Source organism: Cnephaeus nilssonii, assembly GCF_951640355.1.
Source record: "Cnephaeus nilssonii genome assembly, chromosome: 20".
Taxonomy (NCBI): domain Eukaryota; kingdom Metazoa; phylum Chordata; class Mammalia; order Chiroptera; family Vespertilionidae; genus Cnephaeus; species Cnephaeus nilssonii.
In genome coordinates, this window is record NC_137091.1 from 13,077,469 (window position 1) to 13,103,709 (window position 26,241).

Here is a 26,241-nt window from a genome sequence, read left to right on the forward strand (position 1 = left end):
AAATATTTGCAACTTAGATACTTGTTAAAAATACCTGCTACCAGAATATATAAGGAACTCTTAAAACTTAATAATAAAAAGACAAATAACCTAATTTAAAAATGGAAAAATAATCTAAAAAGACATTTCTTCAAAGAAGAAATATAAAGGACATATTCTCATAAAAAGATGCTCAATTAGAGAAATCAAAATGACAATGACATACCACTTCCCACCCACTGAGAAGGGAATTAAAAACACAGACAATAACAAGTATTGGCGAGGATGTAGAGAAATTGGAACCTTCACACACTGCTGATGGGAAAGTAAAATGGTGCACAACCTTGGAAAACAGTTTGGCAGTTCCTCCAAAGGATACATAGAGTTACTATATGACCCAGCAATTCCAACTGTAGGTATATACCCAGGAGAAATGAAAACATGTCCGTCCCCACAGCAACTCGTACAGTCAAAATAACCAAACTGAAAATAACTCGAATGAACATCAACTTATGAATAAACAATACAGCTAGTTAATCAATACAATGAATTATTTTTCAGCCTCAAAATAATGAAGTGCCAATCCATGCTACAACATGAATGGACCTCAAAAACATTAATGTTCAGTAAGAGGAGCCAGACACAAAAGATCACACATTGTGATTCTATTTATATGAAATGTCCAGAACAGGCAAACCCAGAGAAACAAAGAGTAGATTAGTGGTTGCTAGGGGCTAGGGGGAGTAGGAAATACAAGAGACTGATAATGGGTACCAGGTTTCTTTTTGAGATGATGAAAAGGTTCTAAAATTAGATAGTGGTGATAGTTGCACAACTTTCTAAATATACTAAGAACCACTGACCTGCACATTTTAAATCGGTGAATTTTAGGTATGTAGATTGTATCTCCCATAAGAAGTTTTAGAAACGGGGATAATGTCTACTTCCCAGAACTACTTCAAGAATTTACTGAGATAGCACGTATGAGAGACATCTGCTCAATGCTCACTCGTTAATTAGGTGGTACAGAAACCAGGTTAGGACATAAAAGACATCTTCCCATGTCAAGGACATAAATGGAGATGATAAACTTCACAGGGCTGCATTCCAAATTTCAGTGCCAGATCCAATTAGATGGTCCTTCAAGGGATAGAATTATTTTCAGTTAATGGTTTCCCAACTTACTTTATTTGAGGTAGAAATCTGAGAATGAGATAGGGAGTTCAGTCTCTGACAAGTTAAGATTTGTATCCTGCCCAGTTGAAACGCTGTAGAAACAATTTCACCTTGTGTCTACCTTCCCCCTTCGGGCCCTTCGCCTTTCCTTTCCTTGGCTCTTTTGTCAGAAATGGAAACTCTCCTCTGAAAGGAAGAGGGTGGAAGAGTTAGAGCGATTTGTTTGGGCATGTCAAGAAGTCTAGATTCTCCTCACTACACACACTGGCTTACTTCCACCTTCATGCTTGGCTCAGAGCCTAGGGTTTTTTGTGTTTTTTTTTTTTCTTTCTTTCTTTTTCAATGAGCCTGGTAGTTTTATCCAGAGATCCTTTTGACACCGATGGGGATCACTTGGATCCCTGAAATACAGCTGTCTCTGGTGTTGCTTTCAAAATGTCCTTTAAATAACTGAAAGTAACTGAGAAGACACAGAGCCACAATGTGATAAATAACCTGGTTATAATATCTTATTTAAGAATACCACTTATTTACTCATCACATTAATTACTAAACACCTACTTCAAAACTGAAATGTGAAAATGCCCAAAACATGGAATATAAATTATGGGACTCTCAAGGACATATTTTAACTCCAATATTTGAAAAGAGGACTTGTACTTTTTACCTTTTATACTTCCTTGTCATTTAAATTTTTAAAAAATAATAAGAACATATTAACTTCTCTGGCTGGGTGGCTCAGTTGGTTGGAGCATCATCCTGTACACCAAAATGTTTTGGGTTCGATTCCCAGTCAGGGCACATACCTAAGTTGCAGGTTTGATCCCTGGTTGAGCACCTACAGGAGGCAACTGATTGATGTTTCTCTTACATCAATGTCTCTCTCTCTTTCTCTCTCTCTCTCTCTCTCTCTCTCTCTCTCTCTCTTTCCCTCTCTCTCTCTTCCCCTCTCTCTCTCTTCCTCTCTCTTTAAAAACTCAAAAAACAACAACAAAAACAACATATCCTCAGGTGAGGATTAAGAAAATAATATATTAACTTGTGTAATAATAATGATAAAACAATGAACAAAAGAATACATAAGGAGTCTAAAAAGGGGAGACACTAAATGGTAATGGTCTAAGATTAAGTCTTCCATTTATAAACTCTGAATTATAACTGAAACTCAGCTACTTGGTATATAATTCTCTGCCTGCAGAAGCTGCTGAGTACCTGGGGGCAGCTGCTATGAGAACTAAATCAACCATCACTTTCCTATGAGGACTAAAAGGATATGTAGACAATCTTCCATAAAATTAAAATTTAATTCACACAGAAGAAATTCCTACATCAGGCATCAATAAATATCTGTTGAGTGAGCTTATTTAATTCTCCTCTAATCCATGCCTAGACTGCAAAGTGGTAAGAAATTACCAAAAAAATAAAAATAAAAAAATCCAAAGACAAAACAATAAAGAAATACAAAATATCAATAAATTAAGCAAAAGATACATTGTAACTTTCATATGGAGCCAGTTAGGTAGCCTAGAAAGGAAAATATTAAAAACACACACACACACACACACACACACACTCCCCCAAACTAATGCTACTGGAACCACAGCCAAGAGCTCCTAATACTGTAGGACATTTACAAGTGGGCTGGTCTTATCTGACTGGAAGTCCAGAATGGCTTGGCTCCTGGAGCGCTTTAGGCCTGGGCAAAGGACATTGGCAACGCAGGTGGGAAAATTCAGTTCTTTCCTTTCTTAATGGGAAATTCACCTAAGGCCTTGGCCTATAAGTGTATGTTACAAACACCAAAAACATCAATTAATTCAAACTTGCCCATCGAGGGGAGCTGAGAACAGAAATTACACCTCTACCTCCCATGTTCTTCATCACCAAATTAGCTACTAACTGATTAGCACACCAATTAAAATTACTAAATACAAACACAAAACCAACAGTTGAGATTTTTATAGCAGACCCTCAGGGCTAATGAGCTCAGTGGGTTAATCAGCTAAGAAGTTTCTTCTAAACAGCAACATTGCCACGTTAGGATGACACAAGGAGGCTTCCCAAAACCCAGCCCTAAAAAAAAAATCAATGAGAAACATCTTCACATCTTTACAGTATTACAATTTCCCAGGAAAAGTACAAGATGACTTTTTTCTGAGCCTTACTCAGTATAGGCATTTTAATTATAGGCACTTCATTGATTTAATTCCAGTAAGTACCATGATTGTCATGTGGCTTCCTGAGCTCTATCGGGCCTCCAGACTTATCTCAGCTCCTGGACTCTTTGGCTTCTCAGCTGCAGGTAATTATTTTCTCTCTTGATACCTTCTACTCTTTCAGTTTCTGCTCCAACCTAGTTATCCTTTTACCTCTTTGGGGGATCATTTTGCTTTTTAACCTAGTCACAACAACTCACTGTTCAAATATCCTATATAATAAAAGGCTAATATGTAAATTGTCTCTTTGACCAGGAGTTTGATCGGGAGTTCGACTGGGAGTTTGACCAGGAGTTGAGGCCGGCCGGCCAACCACCTGTGGCCCCTCCCCCCGGCCAGCCTAATTGTGGTGGGCTGGCAGGACCCCACCAGTGTACAAATTCATGCACCAGGCCTCTAGTTTTGTATATAATAGGTGCACAATAAATGTTTGCTGAATAAAGAGTAAATCCCAAGGCCTTCATCACTGTATAATTTCCCCTCTGTACTCGTTCTTAAGCTTCAACTTGTAGCTCTGTAGAGAACCAATTATACTCAAATTATACCATGAAATAAGGATCTGAATATGCCTTTGTGCTCTCAGAGAACTTTGCCTTTTGCAGATAAACAGAACACAGCATTACTGGCTTCAATTTTTCACCCCTTCCTGCATCCATGACCTTTGTCCTGTGATTTAGCAGTTTATCCCACGGGACAGAGAATATTTCTCTACCCTTTAACTTTTGGATTGGACCACATAACTTGCCTTAGACGACAGAATGAGGCAGAAGCACTAGGATTCTAGTTCCAAGCTTAGGCCTGAAGAGGCCTCTCAAGTCTATTCTTGCTCTCTTATACTTCTGCTCTCTTACCCACTCTTACACCATGGGAGCATGCCCTGCTAGGCTACCCGTCCAGGGACGATCAGGAACGCGTTTAGCAGAGCTACTACAGCTGACTCACAGACCTGAAGGGAGAAGCAGAGCTGCTGGGCCAAACCCAGCCTAGATCAGCTGAACCACATGGGTCTACAGGTGTGTGAGTAATAATAAATGATTTGTTTTAAGCTATTGAGTGTTGGAGTAGATTGCTATCTATCTATCTATCTATCTATCTATCTATCTATATATAAAAAGAGGTAATATGCAAATTAGCCAGGACACTAACAGTCACGACTGGCTCAGGAGGAGGTTTTGCGTGCAGATGGGCAGGAGGAGACTGCCTGTGTAGGTGAGGCAAGCCATGGATGGAGCAGGCCTGGAGCGGACACATGCAGGGGGGCCTGCCCAAGCCGCCGCGGTGCGACTGGAGCAGGCTCAGAGCAGACACACACACACACACAGGGGGGCCTGCCCAAGCCACCGGCGGCAGGCCAGCAGTTCCGCCTCTGCGCATGAGCTGCAGAGGAAACACCTTTTCTGACCGCTCATTGGCTAAGCTCCCGGTACGCCACTCGCAGTGTTCTTGGTAACTTGGGTAATAAGAATCCAAGAAGGTGATCTAGGTTTTTCCACCTCATTCCTGGAGGAAAAAATGCAGGTCCGCTGCTGGAGGGGCTAAGAAATGTCATATCCTGCCCTAGCTGGTTTGGCTCAGTGGTAGAGCCTTGGCCTGCCGACCGCATGGTCCGGGTTTGATTCTGGTCAAGGGCATGTACCTAGGTTGCAGGCTCCTCCCTTGCTGGGGCCCAGGTCAGGGCTCATGCAGGAGGCAACCAATCGAAGTGTCACTCTCACATGGATGTTTCTCTCTGTCTTTCCCCCTCTTCCACACTCTCTAAAAATCAATGGAAAAATATCCTCAGGTGAGGAAAGAAAGGAAGGAAGGAAGGAAGGAAGGAAGGAAGGAAGGAAGGAAGGAAGAAAGGTCATATTTTATGAAAGAGACAACTTAAAAATGCCAAAAGAAAGTTGTCATTTTTTCGTGGTGAAAGGACTGGAGTCCGTGTTCATGAAAACACCTTGGCGGCTGCGGCGACTGGCAGTGGCAGCAGCAGCGGGGTGATGGGGGTGGCGCCTTTCCCTTATCATCCCAGTTGCCTCCCGTAGAGGGGAGTCCAGATTGCGGCTTAGAACATCCCCTGAGGGTTCCCGGACTGTGAGAGAGGGCAGGCTGGGCTGAGGGGACCCCCCCCCCAGTGCACGAATTTCGTGCACCGGACCTCTACTGTAGCAATAACTAACGGACAGAATCAGCCTATTCAAGCTTTAGATCTGAGAAGTTACACAGATCACTATATTATTATCTAACAATCCAACAATAGAAGTACAGTGGAACCCCTTATCCATGGTGTTGCTTTCCACTGTTGCCTCAATCAACCATGGCCCAAAAATATTAAATGAAAAATTCCAGAAATAAACAAATCATACATTTTAAATTGCTTACTGTTCTGAATAGCGTGATGAAATTGCACGCCATCCATTCCATCCCACCCAGGATATAAATCATCCCTTTGTCCAGCGTATCCACACTGTACACACCACCTGCCCATTAGTCACTTATTAGCCATCTCGGTTATGAGATCTATCAGACTGACTGTCATGGTATCACAGTGATTGTGTTCAAGTAACCCTTAGTTTACTTAATAATGGCCTCAAAGTATAAGAGTAGTGATGCTGTCAATTCGGATATGCGAAGGAAAAGAGGTAAAGTACTTCCTATAAATGAAAAGATAAAAGTTTTCAAATTAATAAGGAAAAATCATATGCTGAGGTAAAACCAAATCTTCTATCCATGAAATTGTGAAGAAGGGGAAAAAAATGTGTGCTACTTCTGCTGTCACACCTCAAACAGCAAAAGTTACAGCCGTAGCACGTAGTAAGTGCTTGGTTAAGAAGAACAGGCGTTAAGTTTGAGGGTAGAAGACATGAACAAAAAATGTGTTCTGATTGACAGCAAGCAGTGTGTTGTGCCAGAAAGCACTGAGGCTGTCTATAGGAAGACTTCAGCAGGGATCCTCTTAAATGAGTGACACCAAGCAATTTCCTGCAAGCAAGGGGTGGTGACACAGGAAGAGGCTTGGAAAAATTACTGAAAAGGCTGTGTCTGCCAATGAAGAAGATGCTACCACATTTCCAGAAGAGCTGAACAAGTTGCTTAGAGTCGAGGCTCCCACTGGGAGTCTTGGAATGTATCCACTGCCAATAAGGGCTGGGCGGGGGTTGGGGTGAGAGGGGGGAATAGTGTTCCATAAAATTCACTGATTTATTTTTATTTATTTATTTATTTTTTTTAATTTCTTTATTGATTAAGGTGTCACATATTTGTCCTCATCCCCCCATTCCCATCCCACACCCCTCCCCATGGATGCCCCAACCCCCTGTTGAACTTAACCATTGGTTAGGCTCTTATGCATGCACACAAGACCTTTGGTTGATCTCTCCCTTCTCCCCCCACCCTCCCCTATCCTCCCTCTGAGGCCCGATAGTCCGATCGGTGCCTCCTTGTTTCTGGTTCTGTTCTTGTTCATCAGTCCATGTTGTTCATCATTTCCCCTAGATGAGCGAAATCATGTGTCACTAGAGATGTACTTATAAGAATTGAATGTGCGACGGGCAATAATAGTTATGCTGACAGGCAAAAAATCAGTCTGTAGTGAGTTTCTTTCTGGACCAAAGTTCTTTTGAGACCCAATATCAATGTCCACCAGTTCCTTATGAGTACATGTCGGCACTGACCCTTCAGCTCTGGATGGTGGACAAATGGTGATAATGCAGGTCCGACTCCCTCTGGTTTGGTCTCGGCCGGACCCAGGGGGGGCACGGCTTCACCCGGACCCGGGACCCAGGCTCACCCGGATCCAGGGGCCCGCGGCCTCACCCGGACCCGGGACCCAGGCTCACCCGGATCCAGGGGCCCGCGGCCTCACCCGGACCCGGGACCCAGGCTCACCCGGACCCGGGACCCAGGCTCACCCGGATCCAGGGGCCCGCGGCCTCACCCGGACCCGGGACCCAGGCTCACCCGGATCCAGGGGCCCGCGGCCTCACCCGGACCCGGGACCCAGGCTCACCCGGACCCGGGACCCAGGCTCACCCGGATCCAGGGGCCCGCGGCCTCACCCGGACCCGGGACCCAGGCTCACCCGGATCCAGGGGCCCGCGGCCTCACCCGGACCCGGGACCCAGGCTCACCCGGATCCAGGGGCCCGCGGCCTCACCCGGACCCGGGACCCAGGCTCACCCGGATCCAGGGGCCCGCGGCCTCACCCGGAACCGGGACCCAGGCTCACCCGGACCCGGGACCCAGGCTCACCCGGATCCAGGGGCCCGCGGCCTCACCCAGACCCGGGACCCAGGCTCACCCGGATCCAGGGGCCCGCGGCCTCACCCGGACCCGGGACCCAGGCTCACCCGGATCTAGGGGCCCGCGGCCTCACCCGGACCCGGGACCCAGGCTCACCCGGACCCGGGACCCAGGCTCACCCGGATCCAGGGGCCCGCGGCCTCGCCCGGACCCGGGGCCCAGGCTCACCCGGATCCAGGGGCCCGCGGCCTCGCCCGGACCCGGGGCCCAGGCTCACCCGGATCCAGGGGCCCGCGGCCTCGCCCGGACCCGGGGCCCAGGCTCACCCGGATCCAGGGGCCCGCGGCCTCGCCCGGACCCGGGGCCCAGGCTCACCCGGATCCAGGGGCCCGCGGCCTCGCCCGGACCCGGGGCCCAGGCTCACCCGGATCCAGGGGCCCGTGGCCTCGCCCGGACCCGGGGCCAGGCTCACCTGGATCCAGGGGTCCACGGCCTCGCCCGGACCCGGGACCCAGACTCACCCTGACCCAGTTCCCAGCCTCACCCGGACCCAGGGGCGCGCAGCTTCACCCGGATCCGGGACCCAGCGGGGTTTCGTCTTCTTGATCCCATTTCCTGTTGGTCAATTCCATCTCAGTAATTCCTTCGGCCATTTTCTCAGAGCTCCAGGGCAGCCGCCGCAGAACTCGTTGGGCGGCGGGCTCGGCGAAGCTCCGGTGTGCCCGGTGCGCGGCAGCGGGCTGGTCCGGGGTGGCTGCGTCGGCCCTTGGGTCTGCAGCGGTGGCCAGTCACCGAGCGTGCGCACCTGGCCGCTTCCGGGGCGTTGAGATTCTTGAAGGACTCGGAGGTCAGCAAGCGCGGAGTCTCCCACCCCATGACTCCCAGGGGCTCGTCTGTCCGTGCTCGGCAGCGAGTGGGGCCTTCCCCTCAGCCGGAGACTGCCGGGGGAACTGCGCCGAGCACGTTCCAGGCCGCCACTGTGTCGTCTGGGCCGTAGTTCTTAAAGTGTGATCTTTGGGTCGCCGGCATCAGCATCATCCCGAGTACCCCTCTCTTTTATTCTAGTTGTAGAGCGTCTGCTCAGTCAGCCCTCCGGTGGTTCTGGATGGTGTCTGCTCCGCTCTCCCGTCGTAGACTCAAAATTGTTGTGGTGGGCAGCAATCAGGCTTCCGCCCTATGCCTCCATCTTGGTCTTCCTTTGTATAGTTAAGTCTTGATTGTTGTTGGTGTCGCTGGGAGGAATTGTCCTCCAGGCCAATTGGCCATGCAGATCCTCTGTGTCTATAAAGGAAGAGTTGCTATGTAGGAGACAGATTTATGGGCCGGGTCTTGGTGCAGCAAGGCTTTGGCGCTCATTGATTCTGCCTCTGGAATGTGTCCTTTATGCGAGTGGTTGAAATCTGGTGTCATCTCACACCGACCACTAGATGCCCTCGTTTCTGGGTCTCCAATGGTGTGTAGGTCAGCTACTACCTGAGACCACTCAGCAGGACTTACGGCAAAAACTGCAGTTTCCTCCTCCTGTCTGAGCGTCCCTAGAGCAGTCCGACTAGAACCGCAGTTTATCTGGTCAAACTGCCATAGGGCAGGCCACCCACATGCAAAAGCCGTTGCTTGGAGCCCAGGTGTGCCTGCAAGACGTGCGGGGCGGACCTGCAAAACGAGCGGGGCGGGTCCCAGGGCGGGGCGGGTCTCAGGGCGGGGCGGGGCCTCAGGGCGCCACCAGGCCATGGCGAGGCGAACCGCACTGGCTGCAAGTCTGCTTTTTCTGTTTTCCACGTTTCCAAGCCCCCTCATTCCGCACTCCAGCGCAGCAAACACTGATTGCTGGGTGCACCTCCACAAGGAAGTCACTCCCACTCTCCGACAGGAAGGCCGAGAGTCCAGCCTCTTCCCGCAGGCGTCTGGGGAGCTAATCTCCCCTAGGGTTGGAACAAAAGCCACAAGTCCCTTCCCCCGACCCACGCGCCTCCGCACCTCAGCTTCTCCAGAGTTCGCTCTTTCCTCTTCTCTCTTAGCTGTAAATCCACCATTCAGCCAGCTCTCCTGTGGTTCTGGGTGGCAGACGCTCTGTGCGCGGCGAAGTTCCTTTGTTTAACTTTGAAATTGCTGTGCGCGAAGTTCCTTTGTTTGACTTTGCTGCCTTCTTGGTCCTCCTCTCTCAAAATGGCTAGAGGACTTGAGTGTAAGACAGGAAGTCTTAAGAATCCTCTAAGTCGGTGTTGGCGGTCTCCGGGGCCCCGAGGATCTCAGTGGGGAGCTGGGCCAGGTCGGTGACGCGGGTGAGCCCGTCTCGCAGAAAGATGGTCTCTTCCTTCACCGAGAGCCGCTGCGCCGAGTCCGCGGCCGCCGCCACAGCAGCTGCCGTGGCGCCCACGAGCTCATGGCCCCGGCTGCGGTGCTGGCTGAGAGGAGCCGCCGCCCGGTCTGGGGAGACGCGAGCAGGAGTCGCCGCGCTCACCAGTCCATCTTTTAGTTGTTTTTCCAAAACTGCCATGCGAGGCAGCAGATCAGCCGTTCACCTCCGCCGCCATCTTGGCTTCTCAAATTCACTGATTTAAAGTGTACAATTCACCCTGGCTGGTGTGACTCCGCTGGTTGGAGCATCGTCCTATACACCAAGATATGGCAGGTTTGATTCCTGGTCACGCCTGGCACATGCCTGGGTTGTGGGTTCCATTCCTGGTTGGGGCACATGTGGGAAGCAACCGATCGATGTTTCTCTCTCTCTCTCTCTCTCTCTCTCTCTCTCTCTCTCTCTCTCTGACTCCCTCTTCCTCTCTCTAAAATCAATTTTTTTAAAGTGTACAATCCAATGTCTCCTAGCATATTCACAGAGTTATACAACTGTCACCATAATAAATTTTAAAATAATTTTATCACCCCAAGAAGAAGCCACATGCCCTTTAGCTTTCACCTTCCAACCCCTTCTCCCCTTCCCCAGCCCTAGGCAACTACTAATCTACTTTCTGTCTCTATAAATTTGCCTGTTCTGGATATTTCATATAAAGGAACCATAAAATATGTGTGTTTTTGTGTCTGGCTTCTTTCACTTAACATAATGTTTTCAAGGTTCATTCATGCTGTAATGTGTTTCATTAACTCATTTTTTATGGCCAAATAACATTGCATTTTATGTACATACCATATTTTGCTTATCCGTTCATCAGCTAACGAACATTTGTATTGTTTCCACCTTTGGGCTATTATGAACACTCCTGTACAAGTTTTTGTGTGGACATACGTCTTCATTTCTCTTGGGTATATTACTAGGAGTGTAACTGCTCAGGTGGTAACTCTGTATCTTTTCAGGGAACTGCCAGACTGTTTTCCAAAGTAGTGTACAACTTTGCATTCCTATTTAGCCCCTTTTTACAGATAAGAAACTGAAGCCCAAAGCGATTATGTAACTTGCTGAAGTTCATGTAGCTGAGAAGCAGGGAATGGGAGTAGCATCCAGGTGCTTTGTCTCCAGAGCCCTGGCTCCTGATGGCTATTCCACTGATAGAGCCGAGAGACACTGTGAGTTAAGTCTGACCTTCTCACCATATCTGCTTCTTGCCCTCTTGGGTGTCTAATTCTCGACCTGCACCCCTCTCTAGGAGGCTCCTCTCTACAACTGAAATCCAAAAATGAATGGAGATGCAGAGAACAACGAAGAATCACAAAAGAGAAATAAAAATATTGCAAAAAGTGTGTTGTTGTTTTTTTTAAACACACACACACACACACATATATATATACATACACACACACATATATATATTTCTTTTTACAGAGAGAAAGGGAGAGGGATAGAGAGTCAGAAACATCGATGAGAGAGAAACATCGATCAGCTGCCTCCTGCACACCTCCTACTGGGGATGTGCCCGCAACCAAGGTACATGCCCTTGACCAGATTCGAACCTGGGACTTTTCAGTCCGCAGGCCGACACTCTATCCACTGAGCCAAACCAGTTAGGGCGCAAAAAGTGTTTTGATAAAGAAACATTACACATCCTGAGTTTAAAGAGAAAGCAAAGGTGCATACTGCCAGTAGTCAAATACATAAAAGGTTAATGTAATAAGCACTATGTGAGCCATTCTTTGCCTCCTTGAACTACAGGAAGTAGGATTTAATTCATAGAACATAAAAACCTCTGCGTCATTATGAGACATTAAGACTCTATAAGGACCCTTTGGGAAACCTCCAGGGTTTTATTATTATGACTTACCAGGTGTACCAGTTAATAATGCGGATTTTGGAATCAAAGAAAACACGATAATTTCAAGAGAAACATCAAAAGTGCTTTATTCAAAGAAATGTCCATCACAGGCTACACATTTTCCCCATCTTTCAGGTAATTTGTGGACACCGTCCCAATAGAACTTTTCTTATTTTGAGACAAACCATTCAGAGACCCCATTTTCCATTTCTTCGTATGTTTTGAAGTGCTGCTCAGAAAGTGTGCCATCGATCGGAACTAGTGGTAATCTGAAGGAGCAAGTTCTGGTGAATATGGCGGGTGGGTTAATACTTCCCAGGCAAGATCTTTTAACGTGTCTTTAACTGGTTTCGAAGTGTGTGATGGTGCGTTATCATGAAGCAAAATTACTTTGCCGTGTTTTCTGGCCCATTCTAGTCGTTTTACGATCAAAGTGTGGTTCAAATTGATTATTTGTTGTTGGTAGCGATCAGTATTAACAGTTTCACCCAGTTTTAGAAGCTCATAATACACCTCACCTTCCTGATCCCACCAAACGCAGAGCATTGTCTTCTTTCTGAAGTGATTTGGCCTTGCAGTCGATGTTGATGGTTGACCTGGATCAACCCATGATTTTGTGTATTTGGGGTTCTCAAAATAAATGTGCTTTTCATCATCAGTCACAATTCGATGCAAAAAAGACTTTCTTTCGTGCCGTTGAAGCAACATTTTACTGATGACTTTTCGGTTTTCCATTTGTCTTTTGTTCAGTTGATGTGGCACCCATTTTCCTTCCTTTAAAATCTTTCCCATTGCTTGTAAACGATCAGAAATTGTTTGCTGAGGAACACTTAATCTTTCTGCAAGTTGTTTTTGAGTTTGACATGCATCTTCATTCAATAATGCTTGTAATGGTTGGTCTTCAAACTTTTTCAGTTGACTTGGACATTCTTTGTCTTTCACATTGAAATCATCACTTTTAAAGCGTTTAAACCAGTGTTCACAAGTATCTTGAGATGGAGCATGTTCATCATAAGCTTCCTGAAGTATACGATAACTTTTTCTTCAAAATAAAGTAATGAATTAAAACTTCCCGCAAATGCTCTTTTTTTGGCACGAAATTCGACATTTAAATTTGACATATGAAGCTTTGAAGCTAGCTGTCAATACAACAAAATAGCATACATATCAAATCACATATATATCAACATATGTGTAACTCCATCTACTGAAAAAAATCCGCATTATTAACTAGTACACCTGGTAAATCAAGTCCTTGCTAGGAGACAGGAAGCTAGACAGAATGATCAGCAGCCTTGTGGCTCCATGACTTTAGAGATTTTGTGCAAATATACATGAAAAACTCTTTGGTCCACAGACTCAAAGTTCTTAAATCAGGACTAACTTACCCTGGATAGCAGACAGATATACAAAGGCATCTTCATGCTCCAAGTTCTCCAAGAATATCTGGAACCACAAAATACAGCAGTGGTATGACTCACAAAGAGCAGCTTCAAAAGAATAAATGCTTTGCTTCTTATTTGTCTTATAGCTAGACACTGGTCTGACTTTTAAAGTCTTGTGGAGAAAACACTATATAAGTTTAAAGTCCCATTTTTATAAAAATTAAGAAAGGGTAATGATTAAGAGAAGTAGTCAAGCATACACTAGGAGTAGGCTTGGAAACCAAAATCTGGAGGAGCAGTCCTCACCATTTTTCCCTTCACAGCCCATGGGGGACAACGTTCTCAATATGACATGACAGACTACAGGCCATGACACACAAAAGGCCAGGTTTGGGGTTATGTCCAGTTGATGGCACATTTGCTGTAATTTGATCCTTTTCTCTTACACTCAGAAAGCATATGGAAATACATGTGAAAGACAGAAACATTATTATTGGGATAACTTTAAATGCGTTCTAATTTATATTTTAAAATCTTTTCCAAATTCAGCACTTCAATTGACATTAGTAACAAATGACTATCAACACATCTTACAATTTAGGAACTCATCAGGGCGTGTAACTGCTATGGGTACTGCTTATCCAGAAGACATGACAGTGACATGCTGGGTTTAGGCCCTAACATGGGGGTGAGAGAAAGATAGTGGCCATGTGCCCATGTGTCTCCTGCTTGGTGTCTAGGGGAAGACGGGGGTGTCTGTTCCATGTGTAGTGATGCATCCTCTCCTGGTACAGCGATTCTTGATATTAACTGATGCTGTTGGTCTCTGCATGTGCAGCATGTTAGGGAAAGCCTAAGATTAGTTCATTTGGGAAGATGGCCAGGTTGGAAGGGGTGGGGATCATGTATGAAGTAAAGGAAGCTTAATCCAAGGTAGTGGCTGTGGGAATAAAGAGCAAGAGATTGATTTGAAAGGTTTCTTGGAAAAAGAATTGACAGGACCTTGATGACCTGTTATGTACAGCAGATGAAGATTAAATAAACTTTTAAAAATCCCAAAGATGTTCACTGAATTCACCATCTAAATAAGAGTATGAAGGGATTTTTTTGATCATTACTCAGAGAAGATATAAAATTTGACGTTTTCAGCAATATTTTAATGACAACAGATCCTTGGCACATTTCCATTCCTTGCTTTTCTCATCTACAAAATGGGGGACAATACCAATATTGCAGTTGTTGTGAGGACTACAGACAATGTCTGAAAAGTATAGGGTCTGTCTCAATAAATAGCAATTATTATTATACTGTTAATTCTAATACTTCAGTGACTAAAAATAAATGGTTTCAATCAGAATTACAATTCTTACTCTAATGGCTTAACCATATGGAAGAGATAATAACAACAGCTAACCTTTATTTGATACTCATTATGTGCCTGTCACTATAATTGGTGCTTTACATGGACGATTTTATTTTAAATCTTTCAACATAAAGTGGACCCTCACTTTAAAAATTTAGAAACTGAGGCTCAGAAAGTTTAAGTGGCTTGCCCAAGAAACTGATCTAGAATTTGGTCAGTAGTCTCCAGATCAGCGGTCATCAACCGGTGATCTGCAGACCACTGGTGGTCCGTGAGGTCCAAAAAGTTGGCGACCACTGCTCTAGATCATTTGCTCTTAACCCATACTGAGGTCAGGATAATTTCCACTAAGAGAAAAGATCCCCAGCTAAGCATATGTGTTCTCCCACATAAATCTATGATGTAAAGAACAACGTGTGTGTTTTTTCACTGTGATGGAGGGAGTAGAGAGCAGGAGACTCAGTTCTAATGCCCCTCTAAAAGGGGCCCAGAGAAAACAGGTGGCTTATCTGGCTGGTCACAGTGTCTATTTACCAGAAAGGTACTTTCCCTTCTCTGGGAATTTGCTCATGCTGTTCCAGCCCCTCTTCTTTCATCTGCTCAGACTTTACTAGTTTGTTAAGGCCATATCAAGAGATACTTCCTCCAGATTTCAACTCTCTCCTTTCCCTGACTGTCCACAGCATTTCTTGCCTGTAAAAATTCTGGTACTCTGTTCATGTTCAATTTAGCCTTGTGTGATTATCTGGGTCTCTCCTGTGTCTAAGTCTTGCCTCCTCAGACAATTACAAGGTCCCTGCAAGTAATCCAGGACAGGGCTTGATACACAGTAAGACACTGGGAAGCTGCCCCACCCATATGTATGTTTCTGTAGGGCGCTCTCCTCACCTTGAGAAGCTTCTCTTGCACCTCAAGGGCTCTTGCTTCCCTCTGTTCTATCCAGCGAGAAAGAGTCCGCAGGGCAGCAGCCCGTGTTGGAATTTGAGGGTCATAAGCAGATAAAAGAACTTCCTGGAGCTGTTCTGTGGTTATGCTCCCAGATTTCTGGTTTGCAGTAGTGCTGGGCTCACTGACCTCCTGAGGAATGAGTGGAGCACTGGACTTCAGGCCAGTTTGATTGGATTTCTCATGACTTTGCTGTTGTTCGAGGTGGCTATTCGACACATCAGTGTTTCTTTCATGACTGGTTTGTTGCTGCTCTTCTATTTTCCTTTCTGGATCCTTTTTGTTCAGGGTACTCTGGGCAGCCACACTGACAGCCTCGGTAGAAAAGGCTCCATGGGTAGAGATGGTGATGCGGAGATCAGCAGCGAGTTCTTGGATGACAGGGTCTGGGTATGTGTTGGAGATCTTCTCCAATAGAGGCAACAATTGCTTCAGGACAGCAAAATCACTTGACTTCAACTACAAAATGAAATGAAAAATGGCAAATGTTAACATGACTTGAATATAAGGCAACACATCCTGAGTAAAAGGGGCGGGGAGAAAATCTTGTTGCTGGTGTAATCAGCAGATAGCCTGAGTCTAGCACTAATAGCCACTGTTTAGCAATTACAACAAAAAACATTTATGGAATACTTACCATTTTTATAGGTCCTTTTCTAAATTAACAATTACATCAGTAATGTAGATTATTGCTCTTTAAGTTTTACAATCTGACGAGTATAACATGGCATCTTATGGTTTTAATTTGCATTAGCCAAACTAACAGTGCTGCTAGATATCCTTCCATGTTTATTGGCCATCCGCATTTCTTTTTCTGTTAACAGCCTGTTTACATCCTTTGTACCCACTTATCCCTTAAACTGTTTATCTCTACAGCTATTCTTACCCAATCAGATTTTTTTAATCCTCACTCAAGGATATTTTTCCATTGATTTTTAGAAAGAGTGAAAGAAAGAGGGAACAACAGAGAGAAATATCAATGTGAGAGAAATACATTGACTGGTTGCCTCCTGCATGCGCCCCAACCAGGGCCTGGGCCAGGGAGGAGCCTGCAACCGAGGTACGTGTCCTTGACCGGAATCGAATCTAGGACCCTCTATCCATTAAGCCAAACCAGCTAGAGCACAAGTCAGATTTTAATACCCAATCATATGATAAAATTATTTTCCAGATTAGTGTATTTTTTACTTTTATTGTATTTTTAATGTACCTTCTGCCATAAAAAGATGAGTTCCTATTGGCAAAGTACTTAGTGCCTGACACATAGTAAGTACTATGTAAATGTTTTAAAAATAAATACGATAAACAAAACACACATTCATATCCCTCTGATCTAATTACAATGATTATCTACATTTTATTGTTTTAGTAAATTTATTGGGGTGACATTGGTCAACATGATCATATAGGTTTCAGGTGTGGTGTTTTATCTATATTTTAAACAGGAGGAAACTGAAGCACAGAACAGTTAAGTAACATGTCCAAGGCCACATGGTAAGATGTGAACTCAACAAGTCTGGCTAATGTCCTACATGGTCTCACTTGGGCAAATGTTCTTAACTAAATGATCTAAAGAGGCTAGGTAGCATACAGTGGCACCACAGGTCTGGAAAGGAATGGGACAATAACTGGCTAAAGGGAATTTCTGCTAGAAATTAGGAGTGAAAATTACATAAGATTTTATTTTTTTCAGAAGCTTTGTTCTAATAATTTAATAGTCCTCACTAGGGAAGATACATGTGCAGTCAGTGTAGAAAACAAGAATCAGTTGTAATCTTTTTCTGTTTGAAAATACTGGGGAAATTATATGAAGCTTCATGAGGCCCTGATAATTTGAAAACCATGCAGTCTTTTGTTTTTTCTGTTAATCCTCATGAAGGATATTTTTTTTTTTCTTCTAGAGACAGTGGAAGGAATGGGGAGAGACACAGAGGGAAACATCGATGTGAGAAAGACATCAAACGAATGCCTCCCACACGTGTGCGACCCGGGCTGGGAATCGAGCCTGCAACCAAGGTATGTGCTCTTGACCGGAATCAAACCCAGGACCCTTCAGTCCGTGGGATGATGCTCTACCCACTGAGCCAAACCGGCTGGGAAAAATATTGCAATTCTTAAATCCTTTTTAGAACAAGGCAGGATATTTATTACTTATTCATTCATTTGTTTCATTATCCAACAAACAGCCAATTAACCAACTAACTGTTTTTGCAAGACCTATATAATGTTCTCATTTTATACTGTAAGTCCACAAATTGTTACTGCTCACTTTCTTCCAAATTAAGTGAAAACTTGAGGCACATGACAGGTTTGTACCTGTAGAATTTCACCATACACTCCCCTCAGAATTCTCTGTTTAAACAATTACAAACTAATGCAAATTTGGCATAAAGTAGAATTTCTAGTTCTGCAACATATGTCAGATTACCTTCATGTGTAAAACAACTGACCATTTTTGTGTTACTGTATCTTAAGGAAGATAATATGTGTGTCTAGAGTAAAGGTATATGTTACCTAAGAAAAGGGTCAATTTTATCAGGAATCTATGTGGAACTGAAGGACATTTTAGAATAATTTTGCTAGTGTTATCATTATGCTAAACGTCATTCAGTACCTCTGTAGTATCATGGATCTTTGTGTGTGTGTGTGTGTTTTTATGCATCTGAAATGGGAATATCTACAGTACATGGACTCTTTTTCATTTCTGTTATATACAATTTCTTTAAAAAGTATATATAATACAAAACAAATAGACCTACGGAAAAGAGAGAGAACCCAGAAATAGACCTACATAAATATAGTAAACTGATCTTTGACAAAGAAGCAAAGGCAATACAATGAAGAAAAGACAGGCTTTTCAACAAATGGTGATGGAATAATTGGACATTCATGTGCGGAAAAGAAAAAAAAAGAATTTAGACACAGACCTTACACCTTCACAAAAATTAACTCAAAATGCATCATGGACTGTAAAATGCAAAACTATGAAGTTCCTACAAGATAATATAGGAGAAAAATCTTTATGATCTTGGGTATGGAGATGACTTTTTTTCTATTAAATACCAATGAAAAGGAACCCAAGAAAGAAATAATTAATCAGCTGGACTTCATTAAAATTAAAAACTTCTGTTCTTGACATTGCAGAAGACAAGCCACAGACCAGGAAGAAATATTTGCAAAAGGCATATCTGATAAAGGACACTTCTCCAAAATATACAAAGAACTCTTAAAACTCAACAATGAGTAAACAAACAACCCAATCAAAAATGGGCAAAAGACCTCAACAGACATTTCACCAAAGAAGATGCACAGATATACAGCACATGAAGAGATGCTCAATATCTTATATCAAGGAATTTCAAATTAAAACAACAACAAGATACCACTATACACCTACTAGAAATGAAATTATTCAACACTAAAAAGAAATGGGTTATCAAACCACAAAAGACGTGGAGGAACCTTAAATACATATTACTAAGGAAAAGAAACCAGTCTGGAAAGGCTACACAGTGTATGTTTTCAACCATGTAACATTCTGGGAAAGGCAAAACTGTAGGGACAGTAGAAAGATCACTGGTTGTCAGGGGTTGGGGGGGGGGATGGGGGAGAGAATGAATAGACAGAGCACTAAGGGTTTTTAGGACAGTGAAACTATTACATGTGGTAGATACATGTCATTGTACATTTGTCAAAACCCATAGAGTGTACAACACCAGGAGTGAACTTTAATGTAAACTATAGACTTTGGGTGATAATGATGTATCAGTGCAGGACCATTGACTGTAATAAATGTACCACTCTATTGCATGATGTTGATAGTGGGGGAGGCAGGTACATAAGAAACCTCTGAACCTCCTGCTCAATTTTTCTGCACACCTACAACTGCTCTAAAAATTGTCTATTAAAAAAAAAAAAAGCACCTGTTCTCCCTGTTTTCAAATTTCTTAGTCATTGGGGGATTCATCCTATTAAACTGGGTAACCTCTTTAATCACATGGGCAAGTAGGTGTTTTCTAAATCAAATAGTTGATAAAGCAATCAAAGCAATGTACACCCTCAGCTTCATAAGCCTACAGATTCCCCACTATTAGAAAAATGAGGGAAATCTAAGACTACAGGTATCAACTATTTGTTGATAAATATTAAAAAACTATTTTGAGGTATGAAGTAATATTCACTTAATTAGATGAGAAAACTGAGGCACTACACAGTTAATTACTTTTCAAGGGTCATCTAGGGCTACCATCAAGATTGAGACCTGACATGAAGCCTCCGGTTCTACTGTAACTGCTACTCAGCACAGAATTCTGTGTACAAGCCCTGAGGCCTGGAGGAACAGCCCACAAGTGACAGAGTCCTCTATCTGGCGGCCTCTCTTCCAGAGTTTCTGGAATGCTTCAGGAATGGAATAAGCAGAGCTATGTCAGCCCACAACTATGAGTTTCCTCAGAGGGTCAGGAGTGACTCAGTTAGATGGTGAGTTGTTCTAAACTTCTGCAAACTTTCAATTTGAGAACTGGGGGTTGGATGGGCAGGGCCAGGACGGAGGGTGAGAAGGAGGGTGCTTCTAAGGGAAGCATCGGAGAACGGGCATGACATCCAGAGGGAACTGCACACTGAAAAAGCCCCACCTGACACTTTGCACAGCGCCCCTCTGGGGCAGGCATACCCTCATCCTGCCTCATCCTGCTCCAGCGAGAATCACTGTTTTGGAAGAATCGCAGGGTCTCTTCCAGCAATAAAATCCTGACCTAAAAATTCCCAATTCTGAAATATACTTACATTTATTTTTTGTGTTCTCATTTCCATATATCACCTATATTTCTTCAGATCTTTAGCTGACCTGGATGCTTTAGTTTACATACCTGGATCCTTATTTACATAATGGCACTGAATTTATTTACCAGTAGTTTTTTTACTTTTGTTCTAAGTCAGCATGCAGTATGCCCTGTTTTATGGTGAGCTATACTTAAAATATAAAACATAAAATATAAAAATAAGAGTCTTTTTTAAAAAATAATTAAGAATTCATCATATTAATCATAGCTACTAAAAGGTAAGCTCCATGAGGGCAAAGAGGCACTTGATAAATATTTCTTGAATAAGTTCATTCCACGATACCCTCAGAAAATGTGGTATGCGATTTCAAGATCTGGGTTCAAGTCCAGCTCCACCACCTGAGCCTCAAAGCTCAGAGGACCCGACAGGCCAGAAGGCATTAGGCAAAAATTGCTTCCTGAGGGGACAGGGAAGTTCCCAGCATCATACTACTTGTACTGATGACCAATCCTGAAATTTAGAAAATGAGTTTGGAGTTACAGTTGTCCTATTAGAAGTCTTAAACCTACACTTCCTCCTAATGAACTCCTCTTCCCAGTCACTATGTTCTAATGATTACCTTAATTACATAAATTAGAATGGAAAAAAAGGAAGGTTCTTTGCTACTAGATACTGTTTCATTAGTTAAAATAATTAATCCTAATTGAGAATAGGTACAGTATAATCTTCTAGACTCTGAAGCAAAAAACCCTAAACCTGACAATGGTTATCTGAAAACATAATTCAGAATCATGACATTTTTTTTCCAACACAAAGACAGAAAACCCAGTGTTACTCTAGAAGCCACTTATACTAGTAAATCCACGAACCAAACGGGGAAAAAAAGACTAGATTTAGAGCAAAAGTTTAAGGGTGACGTGTTTATGTTAATTTAAGTAACTGCAAAGTCAGAGAAAGCCAGGATGTAAGCAGTGAGTCAGGATAGCTCATGAAAGGGTAGGGATAGGTAAGGAATGTACATTTGCATAAATTGTGAGACTCTCTTAAAACATTACTAATTTACACAGCCAGTCCCAACAATAGGCTTTTAGAAAGGGAAATGGAGATTTCTATGTTCTAATTTTCCATTTGGGACAGGTTAGAGATGGGAAATTCTAACATATCAAGAATCAGTATATAAAAAAAAAATCGGTATCCAATTTGAATCCTCCAACTCAAAATTCCATTCCCAAAGGGTTCCCTACTCATTGCTAAGAGCTATAGCTAGTCTAATTTCAGGTTAGATTTCATAATACTTGCACTAAGTCCATTCTGCCTTCTTAGGTTAGATTTCATAATACTTGCACTAAGTCCATTCTGCCTTCTTGTAGTCTCCTAACCTAATCTTCTATAATAAAAGTGTAATATGCTAATTAGACCGGACAGCTGAAAGACCTTCTGGACATCATTCTGGACGTCCTTCTGGATGAAACGGCAGTGGCAGGGCCAAGGCAAAGGCGGTTAGAGGCGATCAGGCAGGCAGGTGAGCAGTTAGGGGCGATCAGGCAGGCAGACAGAATGGTTAGGGGTGATCAGGCAGGCAGGCAAGCAGTTAGAGGTAATTAGGCAGGCAGGCGAGTGGATAGGGGCGATGAAGCAGGCAGGCAGAGTGATTAGGGATGATGTGGCAGGCAAGCGAGTGGTTAGGGGCAATGAGGCAGGCAGACGAGTGGTTAGGGGCGATGAGGTAGGCAGGCGAGTGGTTAGGAGCCAGCGGTCCTGGATTGCGAGAGGGATGTCCAACTGCCGGTTTAGGCCCGATCCCACAGCAGGATCGGGCCTAAATGGGCAGTCGGACATCCCCCAAGGAGTCCTGGATTGCGAGAGGATGCAGGCTAGGTTGAGGGACACCCCCCTCCACCATGCACGAATTTCGTGCACCAGGCCTCTAGTCTATCTATCTATCTATATAAAAGCCTAATATGCAAATTGTCCCCTCAGGAGTTTGACTGGAAGACCAGGAGCTCGATCACTCGCTATGACGTGTGCTGACCACCAGGGGGTGGCGTGGAATGAAGTAAGGCCTCGGCCGGCAGCCTGAAGGCCCCAATCGGCCCTGATTGCCGGCCAGGCCTAGGGACTCTACCTGTGCATGAGTTTCATGCACCAGGCCTCTAGTATGGAAATAATTAGCCAGAGCATACCTTTCCACCTTGTCTAGCATTACTTTGACCCTCAGTCTCTACCTTTCAGCTATACTGGCCTTCTATCAGTGTCTCAAGTATACCAAGCTCTTTCCTGCTTCCTGGTCTTTGTGCAAATGTTTTCTTTAATTGGAAGAGTTTCCTCCATCCGCACGACATGTACACCCAAATTTCTATCCATCATTCAAGTCTTACCTTAACCTTACACTTCCTCAGTAGAGACCTTCCCAGCTTAGGTTGGATGCTATGTTCTCTTGGTACCTTCTACTTTTCTGCAACTTCCTTCAATTCTATGTATATTTTTTGGATAGTTATTTGGTATCTGACTCCCTTACTGGACTGCAAGCTTCATGAGGGTAGAAACCATGTCTCTTTGGTCCACTGCTGTATTCCCAGCACCTTAGCTCAGTATCTGGCACAAAGCAAGTGTGTAATAAATACTTTTGAGAGAAAAAAATTTAAAAATTATAAATTAAGTATGTAAAAGATACATCCACTGGAAACAAAGCTTTAACATGTTACATGATATGAGCAAAACAATGGATCCTATGCTAAAACGAAACTATTTAAAACAGATGGAACCCTAAGCAACCAGCAGGCTACAAAGGCTTCCCCTGACTGGAACAGTAGGAACCGGCTTTGGAAGCCAATACAGTGAGGGTAAGAGGATTCAATATTCGCTATGGATGCCAAACACTGTGCTGAGTGTTTCCAAATCAAGCTGTGCCAGGTCAGAAAGGGCCCTGCCTTTCTGATGGTGACCACTATGCAGGTGACAAAGTGAAAGTGCACATTTTCTTGTCCTCTACTTCGGAGACAATTCTCACTAACAACTTGACTTGTTTATCCTGGTTCTCCTCTGTGCAACATCCATTCTTATTTCTCACAAGGGTATGGAAGGGAAACCATAGGTTTTTCTCTTCTCCCTCCCTTCAAGTTTGGCTCATGTCTGCAACTCACCTGAACAGCTCCTCCCAGCATGACAGCCACCAGCCCCATGGACATGCTCAGTGTCTGTGATTCCACAGTGCTCTCTGTCTGGTGGGCCAAGCTTGCACATGCTCGCTGCAGTGTTGCTGCGACAAAGTCCACCACCTACCACAGAAAAGGGATTTAGAATCAGTGGGGAGAAAGAAATAAAATCTCAACATTTTCTTTACATCTTATGTCTACATCTTCATCTTCTTCCACATCAACATCATGGTAGCAAGAACCTTCAACAACAACTACTATTGTGTAGCAGGCATGGTGCTCAGTGTTTCACATGCACAATATCACTTAGGCCTCATATTAACTCTAGGAGGTCACTACTCTTACCCTCATTTTGAGATGAAGAATCTGAGACTTAAGGAGGTTATCTGCTCAAGGCCATATGGTCAATAAGTTAGAAAGCCCATTTAAACTTCTCCAAATGTTTTAATATACTAAACCAACTCCCTTTACTTTTCATGAATTTTGGCAGGAAATTAAAATGAAAAAGGATTTGTTACTTTTTGACCAACTTAGAAGGTCCTAGATCTACTTCTTCTAATGAGTTTTCCTCCTCAAGAATATCTTCCCCGCATCCTAGCAACTATTTTTGTTGTTGTTGTTAATCCTCACCCAAAGATATTTTTCCATGGATTTTTAGAGAGAGTGGAAGGGAAGGGGAGAGACAGAGAGAAACATCAATGTGAGAGAGACACATCAATTGGTTGTCTCCCGTACTAGCCCCAATCAAGGCTGGGGATTGAGCCTGTAACCAAAGTATGTGCCCTGGACCAGAATTGAACCCAGGACCAGCATTGAACCCAGGACCCTTCAGTCTACAGGCTGACACTCTATCCACTTAGCCAAACCGGCTAGGGCCCACTCACTTTTTAAAAAAAATTTAAAAATTTTTTTATTGATTTTGAGAGAGATAGAGAAAAAACACACATCGATTTGTTGTTCTACTTATTTATGCATTCATTGGTTGATTCTTGCATGTGCCCTGACCAGGGATTGAACCCACAACCTTCTTATATTGGGACAATGTTCTAATGAACTGAGCTACCCGGCCAGGGTCTCACCCCTGCCATTTTAACAGTCTTATTCTAATTAAGCAAAGAATGGGGGAAGAGGCATTCAATTTTAGGTAGAAGCCAGTGTCTTCAAACAATCTGTACAAATGAACCAGAGTCATTTTTTAAGTATCAAATATATTTAAAGGATTAAGACTTTCGCATATAATATTTTATATCACATTTGGCAACCTACTAAACCTTAAATGGAATTATCTTGGTCAGCATCATTTTAACTGCACATTGATTAATCACTTTCAAAGGAAGAAACACCTTTGAATAAAAGACAGCATACACGTACACATGTACATGCACACACACGTACATACTGGACACACACGCACATGCGTACATGCGCGCACACACACGCACACTGAGGATTAATGGCTCAAAAGAGGAAAATCATTTTGAAAATGGGGCAGCTGAGATAGGTCATAATAAGCCTCTAAATACCATGCAAGCTTGCATGTTCAACTCCCTGGGCAAATTACACACTACGCTAGAATCTTTATTGCAAGCTTAAAGTAAAAAAAAAGTGGCTTGTTAACACTTGTCTTTTGTAATAAGGCAGGAAGCTAGAAAAATTATTTAAAGTTCCACTTACTGAAATGAACAATGCTGGCTATGGCAAATTTCACCACCCTCTTAGCCTACGACTTTATTGATGCCAGAGTTAAGGACACTGGCCCTTTTAGAGAAACTCTCATTGAGCATCTTGGGCTACCTATTTTGCCTTTCAAGAGTTTTCTAAAGCACACCTTGCTTATAGGATGCTTCTATATCAGCACAAGTATTGTTAAATTACCAGAAAAGAACTATCTAACCTCTGACTTTTTCTAAGTTCCTCCCCACTATATATGTTGGAAAACAAGCAGTATCATTCTATTTTTGTTAACAAGGAACTTTCCTATATCTATCTAAATGTATATCCTATATAATAAAAGCCTAATATGCAAATCGACTGACTGATGGAAAGATTGGTGGAACGACCGGTCACTATGATGTGCACTGACCACTAGGGAGCAGATGCTTAATGCAGGAGCTTCCCCCAGCCTGCAGGCCCCAAGCTAGCCAAGGCGAGTGCTAGTGGGATCCCTCCAACCCCCATCATCCCACCAGTCGCCCTGCAGAGGGAGGCGACCGGCAGTGGTGGGGGGTGGGGCCAGCGAGCAGGCGGTGCCAGGCTGGCCAAGGCAGGTGCCAGTAGGGGCCCCCGATTGCCCCGCTGGTTGCTCCACAGACCAGCCCTGATCGCCAGCCAGGCCTAGGGACCCCACCCATGCATGGATTTTGTGCACCGGGCCTCTAGTACATATATAAAACCCTGGAAGCTGTTAATGTAATAATCAGCTGTATTGTCATCTATGAAGTAGCTTTTCCTGCAAACTTTCTTGTAACAACAAAACCACCATACCCATTTGGATAACAGCTTCTCCCCTTTCTACTTACTCATTTCCTGTGATTTTGGTGGGGCTGCCAGCCACAAGGGTAGGTATGTGACTAAAGCCTGCTGCAGAGACGGGGGAGAGACTTTTACTTTTTCCTTAAATTTTCTGTAAAGGTGCATAATTTAAAAAGCCAAATATTCCTGAAAGTTTATAATGAAAAATAGCAGTGTCCTACTCCCACCTGATTCTGGCCCTATAGAGACAACCACCTTTAACTATTTTGGTTAATTTAATAATAACATTAAGCACTTACTATTTACCAGGTACCATTCTAACAGATCAGTTATAGACTC

General features: G+C 43.7%; 1 protein-coding gene across 1 annotated transcript in view; it reads right to left on the minus strand.

The window, feature by feature from the left end:
- TANGO6 (transport and golgi organization 6 homolog) overlaps positions 1–26,241 on the minus strand; it is a 153,015-nt gene that overhangs the window by 76,801 nt on the left and 49,973 nt on the right. Inside the window, exons 12-14 of the mRNA XM_079800333.1 lie at positions 23,419–23,553; positions 15,437–15,952; positions 13,189–13,246 (exon numbers count right to left, since the gene is read on the minus strand). Of these exons, the coding sequence (XP_079656459.1) occupies positions 13,189–13,246; positions 15,437–15,952; positions 23,419–23,553 (709 nt within the window). The remainder of the gene's footprint in view (positions 1–13,188; positions 13,247–15,436; positions 15,953–23,418; positions 23,554–26,241) is intronic.